General features: G+C 42.5%; 1 protein-coding gene across 13 annotated transcripts in view; it reads left to right on the top strand.

Annotated features, from left to right (window-relative positions):
* Positions 1 to 19,969, top strand: part of DNAH14 (dynein axonemal heavy chain 14) — a 334,785-nt gene that overhangs the window by 299,911 nt on the left and 14,905 nt on the right. For all 13 annotated transcript variants that reach the window (XM_027613953.2, XM_027613959.2, XM_027613960.2 and 10 more), the window contains 4 exons: positions 240 to 437; positions 2,736 to 2,935; positions 5,895 to 6,052; positions 6,947 to 7,143. In XM_027613953.2, coding sequence (XP_027469754.2) covers positions 240 to 437; positions 2,736 to 2,935; positions 5,895 to 6,052; positions 6,947 to 7,143 — 753 coding nt within the window. The remainder of the gene's footprint in view (positions 1 to 239; positions 438 to 2,735; positions 2,936 to 5,894; positions 6,053 to 6,946; positions 7,144 to 19,969) is intronic.

The raw sequence follows: 19,969 nt of genomic DNA, 5'->3' as shown, positions 1-19,969 counted from the left end.
CAAGAAAAGAAAATGTTATTGAGAAAATCATAAGGAACAGAAAATACATTTACAGGACTGTGAAAAAACCCACATATACAGGGACCCACATAATTCAAACACGTTGCTGTTCACGGGTCAGCTGCATTTTTAAAGAGAAAATATCCGTGTCTGTTTGAGAATTGATGATTTTATGTTAAAACATCCCAGTGAGCTGCAAACACGTTCTGAAATAATAAAAACTGGTGGATTTTCTAAAGGTCTCCATCAAGATTTTGGAAAATGCCCTGAGCACACGGTCCAGTATTTCGTGGCCGACACTGAACTACCTGATTGGAGAAGTGATTTACGGTGGCTGGGTGACCGACACGTGGGACAGGCGATGTTTGAACACCCTTCTCTACAAATTTTGTAATCCAGAAGTGCTGAGAGAGGACTTCAGTTTCTCCAGTGATGAAGTAAGAAAATGTATTTCCTTACATCACTCGCTTAACTAAGTGTTGTTGCATTCTTTAAAATCTGCGTTTAAAGAAATTTTAATGTTCCCTTTCAATGGCTTTTATTAACTTCCAGTGTTTTTTTAGAAGATTTTATTTACTTATTTGTCAGAGAGAGAGAGCATGAGCAGGGGGAGTGGGAGAGGGAGAAGCAGACACCCCGCTGAGCAGGGAGCCCGATGTGGGACTCGATCTCAGGATCCTGGGATCATGACCTGAGCCGAAGGCAGATGCTTTACCGACTGAGCCACCCAGGCACCCCTCTAAATTTCCAGTCTTACAGACAAAATTTAGCATTACTCTAGCAGTTAACATTTCATCTATCCATCCATACTCTCCAGGCCAGAGGAGACCTGGATATGACCTCTGTTCCCTCAATCATCCGAATTGACAGTGGTCACCCTGATGGCAACATCCTCCTTCCCATCTTCCATCACCTCCCCTGTGCAAACCCCTATGCCTCTGTAGACCTGTCCCTTTGCAGAGACCCAGACGGAAGACACACAGTGGCCCCTAGTCCCCAGACATCCTGCGATCGTACTGGGTAAAAGTCGGCCGCTCTGGGCCTGGGACCCTGTCTCACTTTCTGGGAGTACCCAGAGGTCCCTGTCCCCATGCTGCAGGCTCTTGGCTCTGCCCTCTGCACCATCCTTCCAGTTCCATAGAAAGAGGCCCATTTTTATAGCTAACCGGTTTCTTTTGCAGCTTCCCTTCTGCAGTTGAACTGCAGTCTGCCATCCTCTTCACCTTCCACTGTCTCTGTCCCTGTCACACCAAGGTGACACCGTTCACTGTTATGCTCTATGAGTTTCTGGAACCAGTTTGTCATCCTTTCTAATAGAGGTGAACCAGCACGTGTCCCAGCAGCTCAGCTGTGTCCTGGTGGCTCAGGGTTCCCGGGGAGTTACGCCCAAGATGTCAGCTGGGGCTGCGGTCACAGGGCTTCACTGGGGCGGGAGAAGCCACTTCCAAGGCCACTCACGGGACTGATGGCCAGAAGCCTCAGTGCCTCCACGTGCAAGACCCCGGGGGGGGCGGGCAGCGCAGGGGTGGCTCCCGACCACCATTGATGGGGGATGTCAGGGGATCGGGGTCATGCAGCCGGCCACCCCGAGAGCAACCGAACCACCCAAGAGAAATGAGGCTGCAGCACCGTGTACGAGCTGGTCCCCTCCGCTCGGCGCTCTGTCGGAAGAAGCCGGCCGCGCAGTCCAGCCTCCGTTCCAGGAGAGGAGAAGGCAGCTCTGTGTTTCAGAGGGATGGAGTCCAAGAAGCCAAAGATAGTTACGTTCGTCCCCATCGCTAAGTAGGGTTCTTTTTTTAAGATTTTATTTATTTATTTGAGAGCGAGAGAATGAGAGATAGAGAGCACGAGAGGGAAGAGGGTCAGAGGGAGAAGCAGACTCCCTGCCGAGCAGAGAGCCTGATGTGGGACTCAATCCCGGGACTCCAGGATCATGACCTGAGCCGAAGGCAGTCGCTCAACCAACTGAGCCACCCAGGCGCCCGCTAAGTAGGGTTTTGAAGGCTCATTTTCTCTCAGATGTGACTCTGGGAGTCGGCCTTACTGAGCAGCACCAGTTACAGCGAGGTGCAGCAAGATACCGCCAGTGGCCTGGGAAAAAAGAGCCCACCTGCGCCCATTAAGGAGCTTGTCAATTTTTGAAATTTTTATTATTTATTTTATAGAATTTTGCACCTTCTGTCCATCTTCCCCATTTTGCCCACCCCCACCTCCCAAGTGGTGAGAATGATTCTTCAGCTCAGTGTCACATTCCTTGTATGAGTCTTGCCACAGTAAAATGGTGTATGGAGGCTGGACTGCGTCCGCTGTGAATACAGCTCAGGGAGGCAGCAGGCAGTGAGAAGCAGCCTAGCCTTTAAAGTCTCTCTTTTCCCAACAAGAAAGTTATCGTGGGGGCGCCTGGGTGGCTCAGTTGGTTAAGCAACTGCCTTCGGCTCAGGTCATGATCCCAGGGTCCTGGGATCGAGCCCAGTATCAGGCTCCCTGCTCGGCAGGAAGCCTGCTTCTCCCTCTGCCACTCCCCCTGCTTGTGTTCCCTCTCTCGCTGTGTCTCTCTCTATCAAATAAATAAAATCTTTAAAAAAAAAAAAGAAAGTTATTGTGCAGATCGATACAACTGCACCTAGAACTAAGAAGGGCCTTCTGTATACATTTCATGGGCAGCAGTGTCTTCATGCATTACAGAACGTAAGTATCACTCTGGGCAGAGACTAACGACGTGGTTAACTCTTCAGAGATGTCAGCCAGTGCCCAAATCTGCGAGCATCAGGGAGTGCATACACATCATCCAGTCTTTACCTGACGACGACCCTCCAGAGCTCTTAGGGCTGCACCCTGAGGCCATACGAGGCTGCAGGGAGATCCAGGGCCAGAAGTTCATTGACAGCCTCATCGTCCTGCAACCCAGAGCCACCATGGCCAACCTCATGATCAGGTAAGAACCCACTAGGATGAAGTTTAGCTGGAAATCATTAAATCATTAAGAATGTTTAGTTGGAAATGAATATTTAATAATTTGAAGAGATACAATGCTGAACTTGTGGATAAAGTCTAAAATATAGTGTAAAACCTAAAACACAGTCTAAAAATAGAGACTAAATCCTCCAAATGACAGAGGTGAGTAGACGCACACAGAAATATAATTACCAAGCACGTGGCGGGTACTCAGTAAATGTTTGTGGAATGTGTGCTGGTACTCTCCCTAGTGAGTGGCATTTTTAAACTGAATTAGTTTCAGTGTGAAATGTCACATTTACTTCTCTAGGACAGGGCAGGATCCCCGTCACAATAAGTAGGAGGACAGTGTGGTCAAGGGGGCTGTGCTCTGCCCTTAGAGGCCTTAGAGGCCTGTGTGGCTTACACTCTGTTAGTCACACCACCCCGGCACCCTCACTCTGCTTCTCTGTACAGACACACATCACCTGTCTACCCATCAAGGCCATCGTGAACTTCAGATGGTCTCACAAAGGTACCCCAAACTCTCCAGCCTCGTCAGCCTGTAACTGTAAGATAGGGTCATATGTGTTACAGCTACGACCACCTGGGGTGAGCTCCCCAGAGAAGTGTGTTCCTGCTCTGCTCACTCAGAGCTGCTTGGGACACAGGCAGCACACACAGGCTGGCTCTGGGTTCAAATCCCAGCACCATCACTTGACTTTGCAAACTTGGGGGTGCCAATTAAGTCTTTTGTCTCAGGTTCATCATGTTTAAATTAGAAATAATAATAGTGCCTAGCAGGGCTGTGCTCAGAATACAAGTTCCTTATGTAAGTTCGGCCTAAAAATCTAGTGTTTCAATTTGCAAGTCTAGGATTTTAACAAGCATTTTTAAAAGGTCTTTGAATAGCGTTTGGTTCCATCTACAAACTTAAACACTTTCAGATATGGTAACATTCATTACAAAGTTAACGTACTTCAGCTAGCTGACTGCCAAACCCTCTCGAGTCTCTCAATAAATCTCATAAATCTAATAATTAAACAAATATTCTGGATCTTAAACTCTTACCTTTTTTTTATTTATTTACTTGAAAGAGAGAGAGAGAAAGAGAGAGCATGAGCAGGGAGGAGAGGGGGAAGCAGATTCCCTGCGAGCAGGGAGCTGGAGATCATGACCTGAGCCAGAGGCAGATGCTTAACCAACTGAGCCACCCAGGTGCCCCTCTTATATTTTTAAATATATCATCAACTTAGGTTGTTTCAACCTAAAGTCATAAATTTATTTTTTTAAGATTATTTACTTATTTATTTGAGAGAGAGGGAACACAAGCAGGGGGAGCAGCAGAGGGAGAAGCAGGCTCCCCGCTGAGCAGGGAGCCCGATGCGGGGCTTGATCCCAGGACCCTGGGATCATGACCTGAGCCGAAGGCAGATGCTTAACCAACTGAGCCACCCAGGTGCCCCTAAAATCATAAATTTAAACCAATTTTTCAATTATCTGTTTTAAGTTGGAGTCCCAAAGCTGACCTTCAGGTTTTAACAGCCCCAAATCTTTTAACTATCCCAAATATTTAAAACACCAACATGTACAGATTCCCCAACACAAAACTATTGTTACTGTGATTTTGATTCTGTTAGTCTTGTCTACACCAGCTTCTAAGTCTTCCCCACGTTGAGAGATGCTAAGCAGGGACCAGGGGCATCACTGTGCAGGATGCATTGAGTCTGCCTTCTCAGGGCTTAAGGTTGGAGAAAACCCAAGCCGATAAACTAAAACAGAAATGTCAACCACAACATGAGTTGATTCTTACTGGCAACACTCATAGGATGCCTTGAGCCCTGATTAGAGTTGTCACCAAGATAGTAACAACTCCCAAACCTGTGAGGTGACGGTCACATTGCCCACATCCCTGGGTTCCAACGACGTGTGTCCCAACAGACTCATAGACTCACAGACTGGGTATTACGCTTCATTTGCCCTGCAGGAGAGCTGGGAACACCGGCTCCACTTGGGGCCTCCATGTTCTCCCCTCTGGTGCACAGGGGCCCCCACTCTGGATAACTACCCGGTGACCTCACCATAGGCCCCTCTGGAGATGTTTGCTTATTGAAATTGTCTGATCTTTTGAATCCTGATGAATCCCACCTAGTAACCCTACTTTCAAGTCAAAAACTAAGGTTTTCCTACTGCATTACCTGCAGCGGTAGCTTCCAGACTATCGCTTACCTTCCAGGACGACCCTCGTTTGGGTGTGTGAGCTGGGCTGTTACTGAAAGCCGGTCCCTGCCGGTATTCAGAGTAACTGAGTGGGACGCAAAGCAGGTGCATACCATGTCCGTCTTCTCCACTTACAGTAGGGAGGTGCGGTCGCCATCCTGAGCCCCGGTTTCAAAGAGCTGCTCCAGCTTCAGCATTTCCTGGCTCTGTTTGTGTCCCCCTAACACAAGGATGCACAGTCAGGTTGCCTGTTTTTCTTCATTCTGCTGGTGGCACTTCACGGACCGTGCATTCAGAGGATGCAGAGTTGACAAGTTTTAAAGTTTTAAAACTTTAAAAATATGGGGCGCCTGGGTGGCTCAGTCTTTAGGCGTCTGCTTTCGGCTCAGGTCATGATCCCTGGGTCCTGGGATCAAGTCCCGCATCAGGCTCCCTGCTCCACGGGAAGCCTGCTTCTCCCTCTCCCACTCCCCCTGCTTGTGTTCCCTCTCTTGCTGTGTCTCTCTCTGTCACATAAATAAATAAAATCTTATAAAAAAAAACTAAAAATCATGTTTTGTTGTAAATGTCTGCAGTGCATTGGGCAGTTTCCTCATCTATAAAATGCAGCAAACTCCATGATCCTCGCCCATAGCTCTGTGGCTCTGGGAGGCTGTGTTGGCCCTCAGACGGGACCCATCGGAGGGCTCTCCCGGTTCAAACAGATCTGAAGGTCATTCTCCTCCTAATTCTTTCTGCAGTCGTGAGCACAGTAACGATGAACTGGTGATGGAAATTTTATCCGACATGATAAAGCAGCTGCCAATATCTGTGGAGAAGGAGGAATGTTCTGGAACTCCCAGCATGAAGTACATCATGTCCAGCCCCATTTGGGAGTCTCTTTATAAAGGTATCCAAGGTAAGCAGGGGACATGAGTGGCGGCCTCAGGGAAGGACTCTGGCAGCAACAGGAAGAAAGAGTGGAGATCCCACCAAAGGGAGCACAGAAATACAAAGCCTGAGTGAGCGGGAGAGCAGACTCTGTCCAAGCTGAGAGATGGAGAGCAGACAAGAAAACGATGCTGTGGCTTTGTCTTTGCTTCTGTTTTTGTTGAGGCTGGGAGGGAGTGAGGTGAGGGGGGTGGTGGCCCCAAGACTAGAGGGGAGGGAGTCATCCTTGTGGCAAAGTGGGCCGGGAGCAGCAGGGTTTGGAGGGGCCCTCGACTCTGAGCAGCAAGGCTCCGGGGGGCCAAAGTGTGGGGTGGGGGCAACCGGCCCGGTCAAGTTGTCAAATTCGTATCTTAACCCTCGAAAGAAAGTTCATCTGGGGACCCAATGCTGAGCAGTAGTCTATGCGGTCAGTGCTGTTGCTGAGTCTGGACCACAGCCGGCCAACGAGGGCTGTGGCCAAATCCAGCTACCGTTCCTTCTCGATCAACCTGAACGCGAAAATGGTTTTTACATGATTTTATTGGTTTAAAAAAAGAAAGAAAGAATATTTTCAGCACATAAGTATCATGTAAAATTCCAGTTTGAGTGCCCACAAGTAAATCTTCATTGGCATGCGGCTGTGTGCTCGCTCATTTCCATGTGTGGGCGCCTGTGTTCACAGGCCAAAGCAGGGCTGAGCGGTCGTGACACAGAAGGGCCCCAGAGCCTGCGCCAGTCACTGAGTTTTTGCAACAACAACAAAAAAAGGTGTCTCAATCCCTGGTCTGGACACATGAAGTTCCTTTGATTTCCAGAGCCTATATTTCTCCACATAAAGCCTCCTTTTATCTGAAAACTAACATCATTTTCTGTCTGTTTAAAGGCTATGATCCCCTTATCCATTGCGCCTTGCTATCCTTTCTAAGCCAAGAAATTGAACGGTTTGATAAGTTTTTATTGGTTGTGCATAAGTCTTTGAAAGACCTTCAACTTGCAATAAAAGGGGAGATCATCCTTACCCAAGAACTGGAGGAAATATACGGCTCTTTCCTTAGTATGCAAGTACCCACGCTGTGGCAGGTAAGCGCTACCCTTCCCAGCTTGCTTGCTCCCCAGGGCCTTGGTCAAATATTCCGTTACCACTGACCTACTTGTGGTGTGAGTACGTATGAATTTATTGGCAATTCCACTTAGATAAATTTAAGACATATTGTTAAATTGTAAGTTTCAGAAAACGATGTCATTTTCAAGATAAAACCTATATACTTATGTGCGCATATATGTGCTTATAAAAACACACGTGCCTCAGATTCGAGATACCCAAACAAAAGTTTTGGGAGAAAATGCACGGGCAACTCCTAAGAGTGGTTGCCTGACATGAGGGAAACTTGAGGGTCTTGTGGGCGGGGGAAGAGGCTTTAATTTTACATTTCCTATATCACTGTATCTTACTGTACTCTTTTGATTTTTTATCATATTCATGCCTTTTTAATTTTTATTCCAGTATAATTGGCATACAGTGTCAGATTAGCTGGGGGGTGTGGGAGAGTGATTCCACAGTTTTGTACATTACTCAGTGCTCATCGGCCGAAGTGTCCTCTTCACCCTCATCAGCTGTTTCCCCCACCCCCGACCTGCCCCGCTGGTGAACAGCAGTGTGTTCTTCATAGTTAAGAGTCTGTTTCTTTGTTTTGTTTTAGGGTTTATCTGAGAGAGAGAGCATGAGCAGGGGGGAGGGGCAGAGGCAGAGGGAGAAGCAGACCCCCCGCCGAGCAGGGAGCCCGATGCGGGGCTCGATGCCAGGACCCTGGGATCGTGACCTGAGCTGGAGGCAGACGCTTCACTGACTGAGCCCCCCAGGCGTTCCGAGTGTTTTTTGATTTGTCTCTTTTTTTTCTTTTCTTAAACTCCACATGTGAGTGAAATCATATGGTATTTGTCTTTCTCTGCCTGACTTATTTCACTCACCATTATACTCTCTAGGTCTATCCATGTTGCAAATGGCAAGATTTCATCTTTTTTTATGGCTACTACATCTTCTTTATTCATTCATCTATCAAAGGACACTTCAGTTATTGGTTATATTGGTCTTGGTTATTGTAAATAATGCTGCAATAAACATAGGGGTGCATATTTCTTTTTGAATTCGTGTTTTTGTATTCTTTGAGTAAATACCCACTAGTGGATTAATGGAAATGCAGTAATTCTATTTTTAATGTTTTGAGGAACCTCCATACTGTTTTCCACAGTGACTGCACCAATTTCCATTCCCACCAACAGTGTAGGAGGGTTCCCCTTTCTCCACATTCGCTCCAACACCTGTCTCGTGTTTTTAATTTTAGCCATTCTGACAGGTGTGAGTCCATATCTCATTGTGGTTTTGATTTGCATTTCCCTGATGATCAGTGATGCTGAGCATCTTTTCATGTGTCTGTTGACCATCTGCATGTCGTCTTAAAAAAAAAAAAAAGATTTGAGAGGGAGAGCACAAGTTGCGGGGGAGAGGAAGAGGGAGAGAGAGAATCTCAAGCAGATGCCCTGCTGAACACAAAGCCCAACGCAGGGCCTGATCCCATGACCCTAAGATCATGACCTGAGCTGAAACCAAGAGTCAGATACTCAACTGACTGAGCCACCCAGGTGCCCCCGGCATGTCTTTGGAGAAATGTCTGTTCATGTCTTCTGCCCTTTTTTTTTAAAGATTTTATTTATTTGAAAAAAAAAAAGATTTTATTTATTTGTTTGACAGAGAGAGAGAGAGCAGGAACACAAGCAGAGGGAGTAAGAGAGGGAGTAGCAGGCCTCCCACTGACCAGGGAGCCTGATGTGGGGCTCGATCCCAGGACCCTGGGATCATGAGCTGAGCTGAAAGCAGATGCTTAACGACTGAGCCACCCAGGCACCCCGTCTTCTGCCCTTTTTTTAATTGAATTGTTTTTGGGTGTTGAGTTGTATAAGTTCTTATATATTTTGGATACTAACCCTTTATCAGATATGTCTTTTACAAATATCTTCTCCCATTCCATGGGTTGCCTTTTAGTTTTGTTGTGTCCTTGGCTGTGCAGAAGCTTTTTATTTTGATGTAGTCTGACTAGTTCATTTTTGCTTTTGTTTCCCTTGCTTCTGGAGACATATCTAGAAAAACATCGCTATGGCCAATATTAGAGAGATTACTGCCTGTGCTCTCTTCAAGGATTTTTATGGTTTCAGGTCTCACATTTAGGTCTCTAATCCACTCTGAGCTTATTTTTGTGTATGGTGTAAAAAGGTGGTGCTGACTCACTCTTCTGCATGTGGCTGTCCAGTTTTCCTAACACCATTTGTTGAAGAGACTGTCTTTTTCCCACTGGATATTCTTTCCTCCTGTGTTGAAAAGTAATTGACCATATAACTGTGACTTTATTTGTAGGCTCTCCACTCTGATCCATTGATCTATGTGTCTGTTTTTGTGCCAGCACCATACTGTTTTCATCACTACAGCTTTGTTGCATATCTTGAAATCTGGGTTTGCGATTGGATGGAAATCTTAGTTTGTTGTTCTTTTTCGAGATTGCTCTAGCTATTTGGGGTCTTTTGTGGTTCCATACAAATTTTAGGATTGTTTATCATAGTCCTGTGAAAAATGCTCTTGGTACTTTGATAGGGGTTCCATTAAATCTGTAGATTCCTTTGGGTAGTTGGGACATTTTAACAATATTTGTTCTCCCAATCCATGAGCATGGAATATCTTTCCATTTGTTTGTGTCCTCTTCAATTTCTTTCATCAGTATTCTATAGTTTTCAGAGTACAGATCTTTCCACCTCTTTGGTTAGGTTTATTCCTAGGTATTTTATTATTTTTGCCACAATTGTAAATGGGGCGATTTTCTTAATTTCTCTTCCACTTTGTTATTGGTGTATAGAAATGCAATGGATTTCTATATGTTGATTCTGTATCCTGCAACTTTACTGAATTTATCAGTTCTAGCAAATTTTTTGGTGGAATCTTTAGGGTTTTCTATATATAGTACCGTGTCATCTGCAAACAGTAAATCCAATTTGGATGCCTTTTATTTTTTGTCTGATTGCTGTGGCTAGCACTTCCAGTACTATGTTGAATAAAAGTGATGAGAGTGGACACCCTTGTCTTGTTCCTGATCTTAGGGGAAAAGTTCTCAGCTTTTCACCACTAAGGATGATGTTAGTGTGGGTTTTTCATATATGGCCATTATTATGTTATGTTCCCTCTAAACCTACTTTGTTCAGGGATTTTTTTTAATCATGAATGGATGTGGTACTTTGTCAAATGTTTTTTCTGCATTTACTGAAAGGATTATATGGCTTTTATCCTTGCTTTTATTGATGTGATGTATCACATTGATTTGTGAATATTGAACCATCCTTGCATCCTGGGAATAAATCCCACTCAATCGTGATGAATAATTTTTTTAATGTATTGTTGTATTTGGTTTGCTAGAATTTTGTTGCAGATTTTTACATCTATGTTCATCATGGATATTGGCCTGTAGTTCTTTGTGTATGTGTGTGTGGGGTCTTTATCTGGTCTTGGTATCAAGATAATGCTAGCCTCAGAATGAATTTGGAAGCTTTTCCTTCTCGTATTTTTTTGGAATAGTTTGAGAAGAATACGTATTAACTCTTCTTCAAATGTTTGGTATAATTCCCCTGGGAAGCTGTTAGGTCCAGGACTTCTGTTTGTTGGGAACTTTTTGATTAAATTACCAGCAATTAAATTGAATCAGTAATCTTGAAATTTTATATTTCTTCCTGATTCAGTTTTGGGAGATTATTCATGTTTCTAGGAATCGATCCATTTCTTCTAGGTTGTCCAATTTGTTGGCATATAATTTTACATAATCTCTCATAATCCTTTGTTATTTTGTGGTGCTGGTTATTATTTCTCCTCTTTGATTTGTTTATTTGAGTTCTGTCTCTCTCTCTCTCTCTCTCTCTCTCTCTTGAGGAGTCTGGGCTAGTTCTATCAATATTATTGATCTTTTAAAAAATCCAGCTCCTGGTTTCATTGTTCTATTGTTTTTGTAATCTCTACTTCATTTATTTCTGCCATAATCTTTATTATTTCCTTCCTTCTACTGGTTTTCAGTTTTATTTGTTCCTCTTTTTCCTGTTCCTTTTAGGTGTAAGGGTTAGGTTGTTGGAGATTTTTCTTCTTGAGGTAGCCCTTTGTTGCTATAAACTTTGCTCTTATAACAGTTTTTGCAGCATCCCCAAGATTTGGGACTGTTTTATTTTCATTTTCATTTGTCTCCATGTATATTTTTAATTTCCTCTTTGATTTCCTGGTTGACCCATTCATTTTTTTTTTTTAGTAGCATGTATTTAACCTTCATATATTTGTCTTCTTTCCAGATTTTTTATTGTGGTTAATTTTTAGTTTCATAGCACTGTGCTCAGAAAAGATGCATGGTATGACTTCAGTCTTTGAAATTTGTTGAGACTCATTCTGTGGCCTAATATATGATCTACTCTGGAGAATATTCCATGTGCACCTGAAAACAATGTGTATTCTGCTGTTTTAGGATGGAATGTTCTGAATAGATCTGTGAGATCATCTGGTTCAATGTGTCATTCAAAGCCACTATTTCCTTATTGATTTTCCATTTGGATAATCTGTCCACTGATGTAAGTGGGGAGTGAAAGTTCTTTAATATTATTGTATTAACTATTTCTTTATGTTAATTAGCTGCTTTATGTATCTGGATGCTCCGTTGTTGGGTGCATAAAATTTACAATTGTTATATCTTCTTGTTGGGTTGTCCCCTTTATGATTATATAGTGTCCTCCTTGTCTCTTGTTACAGTCTTTGTTTTAAAAGTCCATTTCATTCAATATAAGAATTGTTACCCTGGCTTTCTTTTCACTTCCATTTTCATGATAAATGTTTTTCTAGTCCCTTCACTTTCAATCTGCAGGTGTCTCTAGGACTGAAATGAGTCTATTGTAGGCAGCATATAGATGGGTATTGCATTTTTATCCATTCTGTCACCCTGTGTCTTTTGATTGGAGCATTTAGTCCATTTACATTTGCAGTAATTATTGATAGGTATGTACTCATTGCCATTTTGTTACTCATTTTTTATTATTATTATGTTATGTTAATCACCATACATTACATCATTAGTTTTTGACGTAGTGTTCCATGATTCATTGTTTGTGCATAACACCCAGTGCTCCAGGCAGAACGTGCCCTCTTTAATACCCATCACCAGGCTAACCCATCCTCCCACCGCCCTCCCCTCTAGAACCCTCAGTTTGTTTTTCAGAGTCCATCGTCTCTCATGGTTCATCTCCCCCTCCAATTTCCCCCCCTTCATTCTTCCCCTCCTGCTATCTTCTTTTTTTTTTTAACATATAATGTATTATTTGTTTCAGAGGTACAGATCTGTGATTCAACAGTCTTGCACAATTCACAGCGCTCACCATAGCACATACCCTCCCAATGTCTATCACCCAGCCACCCCATCCCTCCCACCCCCCACCACTCCAGCCAACACTCAGTTTGTTTCCTGAGATTAAGAATTCCTGATATCAGTGAGTCATATGACACATGTCTTTCTCTGATTGACTTATATCGCTCAGCATAACACTCTCCAGTTCTATCCACGTCATTGCAAATGGCAAGATTTCATTCCTTTGGATGGCTGCATAATATTCCATTATATATATATATATATATATATATATATATATATATATACCACATCTTCTTTATCAGTTTTGTTGACTGTTTCCTTTGCTGTGCAAAAGCTTTTTATCTTGATGCAGTCCCAATAGTTCATTTTTGCCCTTGCTTCCCTTGCCTTTGGCGATGTTTCTAGGAAGAAGTTGCTGCAGCTGAGGTTGAAGAGGTTGCTGCCTGTGTTCTCCCTTAGGATTTGGATGGACTCCTGCCTCACATTGAGGACTTTGAACCATTTTGAGTCTATTTTTGTGTGTGGTGTAAGGCAATGGTCCAGTTTCATTCTTCTGCATGTGGCTGTCCAATTTTCCCAACACCATTTGTTGAAGAGACTGTCTTTTTTTCACTGGACATTCTTGCTTTGTCGAAGATTAGTTGACCACAGAGTTGAGGGTCCATTTCTGGGCTCTCTATTCTGTTCCATTGATCTATGTGTCTGTTTTTGTGCCAGTACCATACTGTCTTGATGATGACAGCTTTGTAATAGAGCCGGAAGTCCGGAATTGTGATGCCACCAGCTTTGCTTTTCTTTTTCAACATTCCTCTGGTTATTCGAGGTTTTTTCTGGTTCCATACAAATTTTAGGATTATTTGTTCCACTTCTTTGAAAAAAGTGGATGGTATTTTGATGGGGATTGCATTGAATGTGTAGATTGCTCTAGGTAGCATTGACATCTTCACAATATTTGTTCTTCCAATCCATGAGCATGGAACATTTTTCTATTTCTTTGTGTCTTCCTCAGTTTCTTTCATGACTATTTTATAGTTTTCTGAGTACAGATTCTTTGCCTCTTTGCTTAGATTTATTCCTAGGTATCTTATGGTTTTGGGTGCAATTATAAATGGGATCAACTCCTTAATTTCTCTTTCTTCTGTCTTGTTGTTGGTGTATAGGAATGCCACTGATATCTGTGCATTGATTTTATATCCTGCCACTTTACTGAATTCCTGTATGAGTTCTAGCAGTTTTGGGGTGGAGTCTTTTGGGTTTTCCATGTAAAGTATCATGTCATCTGCAAACAGTGAGAGTTTGACTTCTTCTTTGCTGGTTTGGATGCCTTTGATTTCTTTTTGTTGTCTGATCGCTGTGGCTAGGACTTCTAATACTATGTTGAATAGCAGTGGTGATAGTGGACATCCTGCCGTGTTCCTGACCTTAGGGGGAAAGCTCTCAGTTTTACCCCATTGAGAATGATATTTGCTGTGGGTTTTTCATAGATGGCTTTTATGATATTTAGGTATGTGCCCTCTATCCCTATACTCTGAAGAGTTTTGATCAAGAAAGGATGCTGTACTTTGTCAAATGCTTTTTCTGCATCTATTGAGAGGATCATATGGTTCTTGTTCTTTCTTTTATTAATGTATCACATTGATTTGCGGATGTTGAACCAACTTTGCAGCCCAGGGATAAATCCCACTTGGTCGTGGTGAGTAATCCTTTTAATGTACTGTTAGATCCTATTGGCTAGTATTTTGGTGAGAACTTTTCCATCCATGTTCATCAAGGGTATTGGTCTGTAATTCTCCTTTTTAATGGGGTCTTTGTCTGGTTTGGGGATCAAGGTAATGGTGGCCTCATAAAATGAGTTTGGAAGTTTTCCTTCCATTTCTATTTTTTGGAACAGTTTCAGAAGAATGGGTATTAATTCTTCTTTAAATGTTTGGTAGAATTCCCCTGGGAAGCCATCTGGCCCTGGGCTTTTGTTTGTTGGGAGATTTTTGATGACTGCTTCAATTTCCTTAGTGGCTATACGTCTGTTCAGGTTTTCTATTTCTTCCTGGTTCCGTTTTGGTAGTTGATACATCTCTAGGAATGCATCCATTTCTTCCAGATTATCTAATTTGCTGGCATATAGTTGCTCATAATATGTTCTTATAATTGTTTCTATTTTGGGGGGTTGGTTGTGATCTCTCCTCTTTCATTCATGATTTTGTTGATTTGGGTCATTTTTCTTTTTGATAGGTCTGGCCAGGGGTTTATCAATCTTGTTAATTCTTTCAAAGAACCAGCTCCTAGTTTCGTTGATCTGTTCTACTGTTCTTTTGGTTTCTAGTTCATTGATTTCTGCTCTGATCTTTATTATTTCTCTTCTCCTGCTGGGTTTAGGCTTTATTTGCTGTTCTTTCTCCAGCTCCTTTAGGTGTAGGGTTAGGTTGTGTATTTGAGACCTTTCTTGTTTCTTGAGAAAGACTTGTATTGCTATATACTTTCCTCTTAAGACCGCCTTTGCTGCATCCCAACGATTTTGAACAGTTGTGTTTTCATTTTAATTTGTTTCCATGAATTTTTTTAATTCTTTAATTTCCTGGTTGACCCATTCATTCTTGAGTAGGATGCTCTTTAGCCTCCATGTATTTGAGTTCTTTCCGACTGTCCTCTTGTCATTGAGTTCTAGTTTCAAAGCATTGTGGTCCGAAAATATGCACGGAATGATCCCAATCTTTTGGTACCAGTTGAGACCTGATTTGTGACCTAGGATGTTATCTATTCTGGAGAATGTTCCATGGGCACTAGAAAAGAATGTGTATTCTGCTGCTTTGGGATGAAATATTCTTGAATATATCTGTGAAGTCCATTTGGTCCAGTGTGTCATTTAAAGTCTTTATTTCCTTGTTGATCTTTTGCTTAGATGATCTGTCCATTTCAGTCAGGGGGGTGTTAAAGTCCCCCACTATTATTCTATTGTTGTCGATTTGTTTCTTTGCTTTTGTTATTAATTGCCTCATATAATTGGCTGCTCCCATGTTAGAGGCATAGATATTTACAATTGTTAGATCTTCTTGTTGGATAGACCCTTTAAGTAGGATATAGTGTCCTTCCTCATCTCTTAGTACAGTCTTTCGTTTTAAAATCTAATTTGTCTGATATAAGGATTGCCACCCCAGCTTTCTTTTGGTGTCCATTAGCATGGTAAATGGTTTTCCACCCCCTCACTTTCAATCTGAGGGTGTCTTTGGGTCTAAAATTAGTCTCTTGCAGACAGCATATCAGTGGGTCTTGTTTTTTTATCTGATAGCCTGTGTCTTTTGATTGGGGCATTTAGCCCATTTACATTCAGGGTAATTATTGAAAGATAGGAATTTAGTGCCATTGTATTGCCTGTAAGGTGAATGTTACTGTATATTGTCTATGTTCCTTTCTGGTCTATGTTGCTTTTAGGCTCTCTCTTTGCTTAGAGGACCCCTTTCAATATTTCTTCTATGGCTGGTTTTGTGTTTGCAAATTCCTTTAGTTTTTGTTTGTCCTGGAAGCTTTTTATCTCTTCTTCTATTTGCATTGACAGCCTAGCTGGATATAGTATTCTTGGCTGCATATTTTTCTCGTTTAGTGCTCTGAAAATATCATGCCGGTCCTTTCTGGCCTGCCAGGTCTCTGTGGATTAAGTCTGTTGCCAACCTAATGTTTCTACCATTGTAGGTTACATATCTCTTCTCCTGAGCTGCTTTCAGGATTTTCTCTTTGTCTCTGAGGCTTGTAAGTTTTACTATTAGATTTCGGGGTGTTGACCTATTTTTATTGATTTTGAGAGGGGTTCTCTGTGCCTCCTGGATTTTGATGCCTGTTTTGTTCCCCGAATTAGGGAAGTTCTCTGCTATAATTTGCTCCAATATACCTTCTGCCCCTCTCTCTCTTACTTCTTCTTCTGGGATCCCGATTATTCTAATGTTTCATCTATGGTATCGCTTATCTCTCAAATTCTGCCCTCGTGATCCAGTAGTTGTTTATCTCTCTTTTTCTCAGCTTCTTGATTTTTCCATCATTTGGTCTTCTATATCACTAATTCTCTCTTCTGCCTCATTTATCTTAGCAGTTAGAGCCTCCATTTTTTATTGTACCTCATTAATAGTCTTTGATTTCGACTTGGCTAGATTTTAATTCTTTTATTTCTCCCAAAAAGGTTTCTCTAATAACTTCCATGCTTTTTTCAAGCCCAGCTAGTATCTTTAAAATTATCATTCTGAACTCTAGTTCTGACATCGTACTAATGTCCATATTGATTAGGTCCCTGGCAGTCGGTACTGCCTCTTGTTCTTTTTGTTGAGGTGATTTTTTCCATCTTGTCATTTTGTCCAGAGAATAGATGAATGAGAGAAGAAAATGCTTACAGGGTAACAACGACCCCAGAAAATATACACTAAACAAATCAGAAAAGACCTGAAACCGGGGGAAAAGAAAGGGAAAGAAAGAGAAAAGAAAAAAAAGGGGGAAAAAAAAGAAAATGATAAAAACAAACAAAAACAAAACAAAACAATAAAAAAAAAGAATATGATCAAATATGATCAGTCTGGTGCCTAGATCAGTGCCACACACTAGATTTTGGGCATATTTTAGTCTGTTAGAAGAAAGTCCCTCCCAAAATTTTAAAGAAAGAAAAACTTATATATGTACAAAAATAAGGGTTAATACGATGAAGAGATGGAATATGACTGTGAAGATGAAAATTATAAAAGGTTTTATAAAAGAAATTGATAAGAAGTTGGTTGAAAAAAGAGGAGGATTTAAAATAAAAGGGGGGGAGAGAATGTTATCAGGCAGGAGACTAGAACAAAGCCATACACTAGAGATTTAGGGTATATTTTGATCTGTTAGAAGAAACTGTATCTCAAAATTTTAAAGAGAGAACAAAATATATATATATATATATATATATATATATGTATATATATATATATATATTCACACACACACCAAAAATAAGGGTAACTACTATGGAGGAATAGAATATGACTCTAAAAATGAAAAATGAAAAATAAAAAATATTTATTAAAAAAGGGATTGATACGATGTTGGTTGAAAAAGGGAAAAAGAAAAATTAAAAAAAAAAGACAGTTAAAAAAAATTAACTTTGAAAGACTAAAGAATCATGGTAAAAAAGCCATGAATTCTATCCCCTAGTGCTGGCGTTCTGCCGTTCTCATTGATTGGTAAACTTGGTCTTGGCTGGCTGTTCTTGCTGATCTTCTGGGGGAGGGGCCTGTTACCGTGGTTCCCAAATGTCTTTGCAGGAGGCAGAATTGCCCCGCCCTTGTTGGTCCGGGCTAAGTCATCTGCTCAGGTTTGCTCTCAGGAGCTTTTGTTCCCTGCAAGCTCTTGGTACAGCTTTGGAGGATGAGAGTGAAAATGGCGGCCTCCCAATCTCTGCCCCGGAGGAGCCGAGAACTCGGGGCCCCACTCCTCAGTGAGCCCCCAGAGAAAAGCAGTCAATCACTCCCATCTCCCCAGTCTCCGGCCGCACTCCGTGCTCACCTGGCCTGTGACCAAGCATTTCTATCTCTGGCACCCAACTCGGTGTGGAGTCTCCAAACCCAGCAGATCCCTGCGGTGCGCTCCTGCGCGGCTCCTCCCGGGGGAGGAAGGGGAGTCTCCCCGGATCTGCCGCTTGTTGGGTCCCTGCTGGAGGAGCAGTGGCCCGACTGTGCCGCGGATCACGGTTTATGGCAACCTTGAGCTGAGAGCCCGCACCTCGGTTCCGTCTCTGCAGCCAGCTTCGCCGCTCCGATACCTGGGAGCTCTACCGCACTCAGGCACCCCGGGTCTTTCTGTGACCCCGAGGGTCCTGAGACCACACTGTCCCGCGAGGGTTCCACCCCCCCGCTTAGCCACTGGAGCGATGTCCCTCAGTGGAGCCAACTTCTAAAAGTTCCGATTTTGTGCTCCGCGGCTCTATCACTTGCCAGAAGTGGCCGACGGAGGCCGCCTCCCCCGCCGTCTATCCTCCCGAATATCGCCTCGGATTCACTTCTCTGCATGTCCTACCTTCCAGAAAGTGGTCGCTCTTCTGTTCAGAGTTGTTGCTATTCCTTTCTTCGATCTCCTGTTAAGTTCCTAGGTGTTCAGAATGGTTTGATCCCTATCCAGCTAAATTCCTGAGACCAGACGAAATCCAGGTCTCCTACTCCTCCGCCATCTTGCTCCACCTCGCATTTTGTTACTCATTTTATGATTGTTTTTGTAGTTCTCTGTTCGTTGGTTTTCTTCAGTGATATACTTGGATTTCTCTATTTTTTGTATATCTATTACCAGTCGTTTGTGGAGTTTGCTTTTTTTTTTTTAGAGAGAGGGGGAGGGGCAAAGGAAGAGGGAGAGAATTTCAAGCAGGCTCCATACCCAGTGCAGAGCCCAACATAGGACTTGATCTCACCACCCTGAGGTCATGACCTGAGCTAAAATCAAGAGTGAGATGCTTCACTGACTGAGCCACCCAGGTGTCTCTCTATTACCAGTTTTTGATTTGTGGTTACCATTGAGTTTGTATATAACATCTTATGTGTATAGGAGTCTATATTAAGTTGATGGTCGCTTAAATTTGAGCCCATTCTAAAAGCACTAAATTTTTACTCCTCCCCATGACTTAGGTATATGGCATCATCCTTTACATCCTTTTATTTTGTGAGTCCCTTGACAGATTTTTACATGTATACTTATTTTTACCGCTTTTGTGTTTTCCTGCTTTTGTGTTCCCACTCGGAGTCCCCTTTGTCACTTCTTGTAGGACTGGTTTAGTGGCCATGAATTCCTTTAATTTTTGTTTGGGAAATTTTTTTCTCTCTCCTGTTCTGAATGATAGCCTTGCTGGATAGAGTATTCTTGGCTGCAGATTTTTACTTTTAGCACTTTGCAGGCCAGACTGGAGCAGCAGGATATAATCAAAGTTTCTGCTAAAAAATCCACTGATAGACATGAGGGCTTTCCTTTGTTTGCAACTGTTTTCTTTCCTCTTGCTGCTCTTAAAATTCTCTCTGGATCACTGCTTTTATTTACTTTGTGTCTTGGTGCAGACCTCCTTGGGTTGGTTTTGTTGGGGGTTCTCTGTGCCTCCTGGATCTGGATTTCTGTTTTCCTTCCCCAGATTCAGGAAGTTTTCAGTTATCATTTCTTCAAGTATTATTTCTTCATATTATTTCTTCAAATAAATAGACTCCTATACACACAAATTTCCCCTTTTCTCTCTCTTCTCCTCCTGGGATCCCAATCATGCAACTATTATTACTCTTGACAGTGTTGCTGAGTTCCCTGGGTCTATTCCCCCTGCCCCAACCCCTCACTTTCTCTCACCTATTTCAGTTTGATTGCTTTCCATGACTCTGTCCTCCAGATGGCTGATCCGTGTTTCTGCTTCCTCTAGTCTATTTATTCCATCTAGTGTATTTTAATTTCAGTTATTGAGTTCTTCATCTGATTGGTTCTTTTCTGTTTCCTATCTT

This window comes from Zalophus californianus, chromosome 10, assembly GCF_009762305.2.
Source record: "Zalophus californianus isolate mZalCal1 chromosome 10, mZalCal1.pri.v2, whole genome shotgun sequence".
In the NCBI taxonomy this organism is placed as follows: Eukaryota; Metazoa; Chordata; class Mammalia; order Carnivora; family Otariidae; genus Zalophus; species Zalophus californianus.
Note: the sequence above shows the minus strand (reverse complement) of the source record. Positions and strands in the feature narration are given on the sequence as shown.